At 37.6% G+C, this 11,019-nt stretch overlaps 1 protein-coding gene across 1 annotated transcript; it reads right to left on the minus strand.

The window, feature by feature from the left end:
• Positions 1-201: 201 nt before the first annotated feature.
• Positions 202-8,186, minus strand: ankk1 (ankyrin repeat and kinase domain containing 1). The gene is made up of 8 exons (XM_066708544.1): positions 7,951-8,186; positions 7,231-7,513; positions 6,167-6,318; positions 5,672-5,721; positions 5,205-5,360; positions 4,488-4,612; positions 3,802-3,841; positions 202-3,501 (listed from the first exon to the last, which is right to left on the minus strand). Exons 1-8 carry the CDS (start codon positions 8,136-8,138, stop codon positions 2,228-2,230), a joined length of 2,268 nt encoding a protein of 755 aa, XP_066564641.1. The 5' UTR covers positions 8,139-8,186; the 3' UTR covers positions 202-2,227.
• Positions 8,187-11,019: the final 2,833 nt, after the last annotated feature.

Raw genomic sequence — 11,019 nt, forward strand, 5'->3', positions numbered from 1 at the left:
GATGTGTGATTTGAAGGGGGTTTGGTCAAAAATTATTTAAAGGAGAATTATAAGAAATTTTAATTATTGTAATAATGTAGCGACCGACCGACCGAATATTCTAAATTATAATAGTGGACAACGCCACCCTTATTAGATGTTATATAAGGGAAATTGGGTATTTTAAGAAAATATAGATAGTGAAACCACCAGCATGTTTTATTAAAACACATACACAAATAATAATTAAAATATATCAGGCAATTCTAGCAAAGTAAGCAGACCACAACATGAGTTGAACGCAGATTACAATGGTATTTCATGCGGGTTTTACTTTCGCATGATGTCATCAAGAAGCAGCGATGTATGACTGGAGAGGCATGTACATGTTGTTTTTCATAACATGTCTCGAAGAATTACAAATGATTAATCACCTTGGTGGTCGAAAACACAGAAAAGCATTAGGATGCCAAGATTGGTGTATGTATATATAATTTAATCAATATCATTATTGTTGCAATGCACATAGTTAAAAATGCGTCTTATTGTATAAGAAAATATATTTATTAAATACATTATTTTTTAATCAACTTTTTTATGTATTTCATTAGCATTCATAACATTTTAAAAAGGTTGGTGTGATATGCCTTATCCAGTATCAACCAATCAATCTATTTTTATTTTAATCAAATTGCTGATATAAAAAATAGAATTGTTCTCACACCCATTAATGTATTTTCCTATCATAGTGGTGGTCCATACAGTTTAACAAACAAATGCATACATTCGACTGGTGAGGCTACTTGGGTATGTATGCGTTATTATAGTAGGTTCGAGTGGCAATAGAATCTCTGTCCCTTCCCCGGATTTTCTAGTTTGTCCCACCCCTCATGTACCCTGTCTCATAGGTATGGACAATCTAAGCCATTTTCTGAATGCCTGCATATCTGATATACTCCACTGGAGGTGTCTTTTTACCTTAGCAAGATGGATTAGTTTCACAGTTCTTATAAAGAACTCGGTACAAAATCAACCTTGAAAAAATGGTTTTCTACTTTTGGTTTGCTTTCTTTACATATTAATGTAGGAATTAAAAAGAAGCACTTTCTTCACTACTGGTGGTTTCTGTTGTACAACTGTCATGTTTTATACAAAGAACTAAAGAGATCCTTGTTCTAAACAGCATGTGAACACAAACAAAATAAGGTTTCTGGGATCCCACCCTGCCAATGAAAAGTCAGATGCTTTGATCTAAGCTCGACATAAGCCCTCTGTGATTCAGTCTATTTATTTATTGGAAGTGTGGATGTTTTAGGCTCCTGAGTTTGACAGGAATTTGCTCTTGCTTCTAGCGCCAGCAAATGAAGATGACGCGCACCTTTGTACACCCACGACAGACTGTCACGTCTGGAATGCAAGCATGAGTGGAATGCAGAATCTGAAAGTAGTATTATGTCGCAGGCAAAGAACAACAAAACATAAAGTCAGACAAGTGTCTCCCTCAAAGAGTCAAAAGTGATGAGATGATTATGAGGGAACAAAGCGCCTGCTAGTAGTATTATTCCTGTGTATTTTGTCTGATAGTGTGCATGCTAGAGCTTATTAGCTACAGAATACAAATATACTGGGAACTCTGATTCTAACATTTTGGGATCATCCAAATCACACCATACCTTCTGATAGAAGTATGTCTTTATAATAAAATGTCTTGTCATTCTAAAGGCTCTTGGTTCTATCGCTTGAATTATACTGTGGACAAAATATGTTATTTATTTATTTATTTATTGTCTTGAAAAAGTGACCCATAGAAATGCTGACTGATGTTTAAAAACAAATGTTGAAGATAAATCAATGATGCATTTTGGCATTGCATTTGATGCTGTATGACTGCATGGGCAACTATAGCAACACAAATGGATTGATATCATCTTATTGCAAAGCCAGTGCAGTAAAAAGTATCAGAATTTGAAGGAATTCTAGTATTTGATAACATTTCCTCTAAGTCTAAAAAATGGCATCACATAATGTAATGAAGTTATTATAATTATTAATAATAATCTTGATATTTATTAAATATATTATAAACCAATGCTATTTATACATATATTTATTTAATAAATATCATAATAAACATGTAATGCGTGAAGAGTAATGCATGAAACAAAAAAAAAAAACATATATATATTACATGTGTAGGCCTAAATAAATAAATTGTTATTGTAGCATTTTAAAGATAAATGACAGGGGGTCAGGTGTCCTGGCAACTAAGCAGCTGTGCAACTTCCTGTTTATTGTTGCTCAGAGCTAGATGCAGAGGGGTGAAGCCCGAGGCATCCCTGGCATCCTGCTCAGCACCATTCATTAGCAGTGCTTTGACAATCGGCACGTTGCCATTGTAGGCGGCAAAGTGCAGAGGAGTCCAGTCGCATTTGTGCTGGGCGTTGACATCTGCACGATGAGCGATCAGCTGGAGCACGCTGGGGAAACTCCCACATTGGCAGGCCATGTGGAGGGGCGTCCACCCAGAATCCTCAGCGATGTTTGGGTCCACTCCTACTGTCAGCAGTGCGGAGACCACCTCCTCCTGGCCATAGCGGCATGCCAAGTGGAGCGGGGTCTGCCCATTTTTTCCCCTTGAGTTGACCACAGCATGGTTCTCTTCCAAGAGAAGCACTGTGGCCTGGTGGCCTTTTAGAGCAGCTAGGTGCAGGGCTGTCCATTGTTGGGAAGTTTTCAAGTCTGGATCTGCCCTTTGCCCAAGTAACTGTCTGCATATCCCGTTGTGCCCCTTCAATGCGGCCAAGTGCAAAGCAGTGAATTGGTTATTATCCAGGCTGTGTACATCTGCCCCACTCTTTATCAAGAGCCTTACGACTCGGAAGTGCCCGTCTTTGGCAGCCATGTGCAGCGGCGTGCACTGTCCATTCTCTGTTTTGTTGGCGTCCGCCCCGTGTCCAATCAACAGCTTGACTATGTTAACATGGCCATAAACGGACGCGATGTGCAGCGCTGTCCGACCCTCTTTCTCCTGTTGCTCGATAGCAGCTTGACGTGACAGCAGGATGCGGACCATGTTTTCGTGGTCATTCTGTGATGCCAGATGGAGAGGTGTCCACCCATCTTTCTCACTCGCGTTGACCTTTGCGGAATTGTCGAGAAGCAGACGAGCAATTCTGTCCTCAGCATTTTGAGCAGCAAAGTGGAGAGGGGTCCAACCGTCCTCATCAGACAAGTTCACATCTGCCTCATGCGCGATAAGCAAGGAGCAGATGTCTAGAAATTTATAGAGTACGGCAATGATCAAAGGCGTGTAGCCATTGCCACTGTAGGAATCCACTGCAGCTCCAAAATTCAGAACGTGTTTCACGGTATCCACGTCTCCTGTGGCAACAGCATAGTGGAGTATGGAGTTGCCTTTTTCAAACCGCATATAAACATGTTGCTTGTTTAGGCTCTCCTTAAATGTAGTGAAGTCTCTGCTTGACAGGAGCCCAATTACACCCTTATCAGAATATTCTCCTTCTGCAGGGAAAACAGTGAAAGTTGTGTACTGTTAAAGAATTCATTGAAAAATAGACGGTGCATTAATAATTTAAGTGTTGGATTGATGTCTTTGTGTCTGCAATCTTTAGTCTGAAGTTACTTGCTCTCTGATATAAAACCATTAAGCTGAAAACTGTTGCAACTGTCAGCAAAACTTTATGCGTCTGTCCCAAACCATTCGTTTTTTAATAAGATGCTTTTTTGGGGCTTTTTTTTTCTGTACAGACACAATGGGTTGTAGAATTATACATAAAACACAATTTTGAATCTAATACCGACCTGTGTCATTCACGCCAGGGTTCATCTTCGTATGTGTCATCTTTCAAAAAAGATATGAAAAAGGGCACAGTGTGAGACTAAAATGAATGGTTTGCCAAATGTTTGGTGAAAAGAGACTCGGCAGATTGAGATAAATGGAAAGATTTTTGGGATTGACAAACACTGATGATGCGTGTATTCAGTTGCCTCCAAATGTATACTAGTCAGCCTGTATTTTCCCTGAATCTACATTTACCTAAGCAGACTATGTATAGCCTTATTTGACAGTTTTTCAGTAAATGAGTGAAATGGCCTCATTATTTCTGCTATGGGGACCATTTGAAACTGTCCTACTAAATTTAAACTTGCCTAAACCTGACTCTTTAGTATTCATTTACTAAGCCTGTGATTTGTGTGGCCTCCAGGGAATGTATATTGGTCCTTATTAAAAGGTTGTGCCAACTTCCAATTATTGAACTTCAGCATATGTGCTTTACATCAAATTTGAATCCAAACTACCATTTATCACCACATTTTCCCAGGAGTACGGCAGTTAATTGCATTTGGCATATGCTTTAAGTTTTTCCTGTAGTGATTTGGAGACACTGTTGTCTTGAGCTTATCAAAAATCCTGTGCCTCTGTATCTATTAATTACCTGCCCCTAGAAACAGCAGAAACTGACAGTTACACAACTGGGTGGACTTACTCCCATGAGGCTGCTGAACACTTTGGAGAATGTGAGTTGGTTTGATTTCGTTTTTTTGTCACACCCACGAGACAGGTCAGGTATTCTCAGGATCTCCCCGAGGATTTCTGTCTCTCTGACAATATCTAGGATGAAAGAGGATTAATTAATGTAGTATCACATTTTCCTGCACAAAAAACAACCACTTTATGTAGCCTATATGCTATTATTTAGGGTATATTTTTATAGTTCTGAGGTGCATTGTCATAGGCTTGAGTTATGTATCTGTACAACATTTTCACTGACAAGGATGCAAGCTGAAGATCCTGTCTGTCTCTGACTGGTTAGTTCATTTTCAGTGGAATGTGATATGCAGACATTCCCCAGGTCTATATAAGGGGGGATTAATCTGTGCTTATACATGTTACATTGTTAAAAACTTCCCTGTATAAAAATGTTGTGGTTTACACTGTAAAATATTCTCATCTGTGATTATTTAAATAGAGACTGGAGCCTTTATTGATTTGAGTACTGGTGTTGGTATTGCAGTTGTGACAGTGGTGGCTTCATTAGGGATCTTATTAAAAATAAAAATAATAATAAATAAGATTGCAGATGGTGTAAGTAGCACCTCTGTAACATTTGTCTGGTAGATCCCTGGAACTCAAGGAGGGTAATTTAATTTCATTAATTTTAATTTCCTTCCTTTTTGACATGAGGGGATCAGATCAGGATTACCTAAAAAGCCCGGTCTTTGTCTCGCATCCGGACTCCAGCACCTCTGCATTAAGGCCATCATCTGGTCACACTCCACTGGCCTCTGCTCGGGAATCATTTCCAGACAGGGCCTCTTGCCAGACGTGACCTTCATTATTACGGCCATCATATTGGCTCCTGATGAAACACAAATAGATAATTCCTATTAAAGAGAGCTAGTGGACACATTGTACACTGTGTACCTGTATAATGTGTCTGTATCATTTGGTGTCTTTACTTATTTTGTCTGTAGAGCTGTGGCAATATAACAATGATCAAGCTCAGCTGCATTTTAAGAAGCCAAATAGATCCATAGAACAAAAACAAACTCTTCGTGAAATGCTAAAAAAAGTATAGTTGTTCTGGCTGTTGTTGCAATGTCAATATCTGTATGGTTATCTCATTTTTTTATGTGTAATGCATTTGATAACCTTCGGCTAGATAATTACCTGGATATGGTTTTTTCTGAGTTAGTATCTCCCACATTACAATAGCAAAACTGCCAAAAGGAAAAAAGAAAAGTGATTCAGGAAGATGAACAGGCCAATAACAACCCACTGTCCCTTGATGTAAAGCTTAGGCAAAGAAACGGATTGTGAAACAATCTCAAAATTCCATTTTTGAAGTCTGTAATTCCGCAGTCAATATGAAAGCTCTTTAAATATTTAGGTTATTAACACGTACCAGCATGTTAATTAAGAAGTTGTTGCAATTACAGTATAAGCAAATTGCATGGAAAACAGTTTTAATACCATTATCTAACCACAACACAGCACGATACATGTTTAATCCAGGAAGACATTATTGGTCAAATGGACTTCTGATAAATCCTCATGTTACATGGCAAGACTGAACCAACATCATTGTAACAGTGATGAATAGGTAACACAAATTCAGTTTTCAGGCAGTAATCTGTCACCTCAGGGTACTACAGTGGCATTTACCTGTAAACATCGTATTTGGTCCCTGGTAGTTTGCTTTTTTCTGTGAACATTTCAGGAGGGATGTAGTTGATGTTTCCTCTACCTGTGGATTGTTCTATAAACTCCATCATGTTTGAAGACTCCTCCCATTTGACAAAGTCAAAATCTGAGATCTGTCACAAACACACAGAAAAGAAATAATAAGCACATACTGTTGGCTCTCTCTCTCTCTCTCTCACTCTCTCGATATATATATATATATATATATATATATATATATATATATATATATATTTTAGCCCTAATAAATATCCTCTTTCCTGTTAAAAGTCAGCAGTTTAAGTTATTGCCAATTCCCTATCTGATGTCCTTCTCGTAAAACCATGCTGTATTTCCAGGATTTACAGAGTGTGAGTTTTAATATGCAAACAAAGTTAATCTGCAAAACCATTTTTCACATTGGGCTGAATTACTTTTTCAGCCCTCAGATGAGGAGGCGTGCAGTTCAATTAGTTTAGTAACCAATATTATATTAAATATAGTGTTCCTCAGGCTGTACTTATTGATCCATTATGTGTTTCCAGAATGATGTCAAGGCAGGGGGCTGTGTAGACTGTTGACTGCCACTCATTTCTGAAAGAGTTACCATCCAAAATGTTACACACACCCTATTTAGTTCAGTCAGCCATAATCATTACAATTTTGTCTCTAGGCTGTTCTATAAAATACATAGACGGCAGTTTAGTGAATTATGTGTATTTCACTAAATGAATTACAGAATAACTATGTTTCAATGATGGGTGAGAGATCTTTCAACTACAAGCATAATTTACTGAAACTTATTGTGCAGGCACCTATGTAACTATAATACACTCACACAAGTAGACCATAACACATGTGGAATGGGTATAGCACTCACTTCTTCTGTTTTCCATACTTTACTATTCCTGGGAAATCTCATTTGAATCACTTTCAATATGGTATTGTCTAAGAGTGAAGAAGCCTTGTAACATTTTAAGACGTCCCAAATGGGCCATGCTCAAGCAGAGCAACTGAATGCTCACCAACCACAGTCCCACTCTTACCTTGATGTGCAGATGATCATCCAAAAGGATGTTTGCTGGCTTGAGGTTGAGGTGGAGCAAGGGTGGCTGCATGCTGTGGAGAAAGTTCATCCCCATACTCACTTCATGAATCATTTGAAACTTCTTGGGCCACATTAACACATGGCTAGTGAGCAGATTGTCCAAAGAGCCATTGCTCATGTATTCCATGACTATAGCAGGTGGATCATTGCAGAACCCATAGATGGAAACAATGTAGGTGAACTTAATTTTCTCCATTTTGGAAACCTCCTTCATCATGTTCCTACAATATCAAACAAAGCAAAAAATACAATTTGCAGTCGTTTATACAGCTTGCTGCCTTTATAAGGTGGGGGATAACATATTATATATTGTAATTTTCTTTTCTGCTAACTTTTTCTGTTGTGAACTTGTCTGGCTTAACATCAATCAATGTCAAGAATATTCCAGACTAATAATGAAATTATTTATTTGGCATCTAATCTATTACAGAAAATGGTCCAGATTCAAAGAGAACTGTTCCAAATCTTAAATCTAACGCCATCTCTTCAATCGGTCATTGTGTATATTAAGTTAATTTTACATTCCCTACGTACATGATCTCTTTGCACAATACAAAGAAAGCAGTTGCTGTCTGTCGACCCATGCCAGACACCAATTTACCACAAAAATCCAAAGCTTAGTGGGTTTTAAGATTCAACAGAAACAAAAATCCAATACCTGTAGAAACTGGTGTCCGAGAATGTATCTGAGAAACATTTCATCGCAAGAGTGGCCCTCCATAACTTGACTTTCACTTTGAAAACCTGGCAGAACTCCCCGTTTGCAACCTTGATCCAGTCTGTCTCGAAATCGTCCTTCTTAAAGTACTTTAACTTATCTGATGGCTGAATCTCAAGGGAATCCATGAGAGCCAAGAGCCTAGGTGGTTGCTGAACTTCTTCATGTATCCTGCAACTGTGTATGTATACATCTGTTTCTTTCAGCATTTTTTAAGAGGGCGGGGATACCTTTGTTCAGAATGTTAAAGAGGAGGAGTTTAGATTATTAACATGTCACTAATCCTGCTTTTCATGCTAAGACTGTGCCCTAGAAAAACTTGACTTCCAACATTTACAGTATTTGCAGTAAACAGTCCTCCACAGACTTCAACAACCAATATGATTTTAAAAAAAGGGCAAGACAAGAAGTGATTTTTAAAACATGTTCAATCTATGAAAATCTATTTCATATACATTATGACACTAAATCTCATATACATTAAGTTTTGCCGTGTTGTTCCCAAACACCAGAAGGAACACATTGTTATTTGGAATAAATGCTTAGGGTGACACTCTTCAGAAAATATTCAGTCCCAGTATTACAGGACTCAGAGAGAGAAAGCAGTGTAGTACCGTTTTGTTTGCAAAAGACTATATTACAAATTTGTCCTTTGAGTGCAATTAAACTTGTGTAATTTTGGTAGGATTGAGTTGTGAGGCGCTAGTCAGAACCTGAACCTAGCCAACACCATTTGTAAGCAAATTAATTTTACTAGGAGGGTATAAAAATATCAGTTGAAGGATTGTTGCATTTATATTGCAGCAGCTTGTATTATTCAAAATAAACTCCTGTTAGGTCAACCAGTTTATTTTTCTCATAATGCTGATCAAGCCACACAATTTGTTGTTGCTTTTATACAATTTAAAATCTTTACCACTACAAAGTGTGAATAATAATTCTACTCATATAAATGGTATTAACTGAAATGAAGGACTAAGTTCTTCTGTGCTACATGCATATTCCAGAGGACCATATTTTGATAAATTTTGACCATGTTTGACTATCTTACATAATTAGGGTTGTTGATATCTTGTAAAACATTGCCGGGCATTGTATAATTTTTATAGCTATTATTTGTTTTATTTGTTTATTTCTGATCCTGTTTGTTTTGTTATGGAAAATTGTTATTCTCAATTGACTTGGGTAAATGTAGTCATGTTTGTGAAACAGACCTTTGGTGCATACTGCATCATTGCATCTTGTTTCCTATGCCCTGAAGGACATGGTGAAGAAAGCTGAAGAACCCGGTACCTCCCTGTCATGTGTAAGATGTCCCAACAGTCCCTGTGGACTCATTAGACAAGTAAGCCAGTAGATACAGAAAATCTGTTTATTTCAGTTTTGAAGCTGTTTTCCACCAGCATAGCCACCAGAGACTGAATGATTTATTCCTTTATCCGGTCGCAGAATGTTTATCCTCAATGAGAAACAACAGCACATTTTCAATGAATGAATAGTTAACGTGTTTAAGCTGTATTGTGCAAAGCAGCATGCCGCGTTGTAATCATATTTTAGATGTTTTTGTTATTAACCAAATACAGGAAGTTGGTGTTCCTCCCTGAGGTGGAATTCCTTCTGATGAGAAAAAGTGAAAAGTGAAACCATAGATGTAAAAATGCTTAAAATGTTTGAAAGCATTGCTAGGTTTCAGTGATTAAAATATTTGTAATTGTAATATAAAGCATTGAAGACACTCCAATACATACATATTTGCTGGAAGGTGCAGCAGATTATTAGTGTTCTACATTTTAATAATCATTATAATAATTTAACTTTCCACTCTGTTTACATTGCACTAATCAAAAAAACATATCAACACACAATACTTCAAGTTCTGGAGCACAAAGTAGGCTACAAGAAGTTTTAGCTGCATTTATCATTTACGATATTAGACTCTCAGCAGCACTTGCCTTTCTAATCGCTTACACTCTTATCCTACACACTCTTGCATGTTGCTGGTAACCCCAATTATAGTGCCTGTTCACATAAGAATGACTGAGGGACACAGGTCAGTTTCTAGTGCCTGTTAATACCTCTTGTATAGATTGTTTGGCAATGGATATGGTGATCTAAAACCAGGACCAGGACTGGAAACAAACGTAATAATAATTGTGTGTGTATGACTGTTTTCTGATGTTTGTTTCCTTTCTTTTCAATTTCACTCCACCTTGTGCATATTTTAAAGATGGGCCTTGTAAGAGACTTCATCCTGTGGGTGCACAGAGTTGAAATATGTTGCTCTTTTCTGTTACACTCTCATAAGATCCGTGTCTCCTTTGTCCCTCAACCATTAAATCATTAAAGGCATTAAATCAATACCATTTGTGGTACCTACAACAGATCCAAACACACAACAACCTAAAGGCCTTTTCAGGGTCAAAAAGAAACCAAGAGCAAAAAAAGTAACCATTCTCTAGCCAATTAATGGCAGAGGCATCCCTGCATCCTTTAACCATTGTTCCTCTTCTCTTCTACTCTGCAATAGTGTGTTTTTGCAAATGTTTAAAAGCTGGATCGGTTGTGAAAACATGCTGTTGCAGACCTCCCTTCTTATGAAATCTTAGTTTTTTGATCCAGGTCAGTTCAATGTGAATATATCATATGGAAAATGATATGCAGGTTTTACTCTATTAATGTTCACTTTTGAGGTTCCCTACAGTGCCATCATTACATCAATAATATATTTAATAGCTATACATGCTTAGACCGATTAGGATCCAAAGCTTTTCGTTTGTTTGTTTGATTGTTCGTTTGGGTTAAAATGCAGTGAAGGCACAGGTGTTCACAGGACTGAAGCTCATTACTGTTCCTGTAATGTTAAGAGAACTGAAAGTACAAGACTCCTCCCAGATGGGATGCCACTCTCTTGCAGTTGAAATCCAGCATATGTTAGCATTACTGGTTAACTGGAGGGTTTGGAGAGCACACACTTTTTTGTTAATGGTGTGATTTTTCAAAGCAAATTGA

Source organism: Amia ocellicauda, chromosome 1 (genome assembly GCF_036373705.1).
Source record: "Amia ocellicauda isolate fAmiCal2 chromosome 1, fAmiCal2.hap1, whole genome shotgun sequence".
Lineage (NCBI taxonomy): Eukaryota > Metazoa > Chordata > Actinopteri > Amiiformes > Amiidae > Amia > Amia ocellicauda.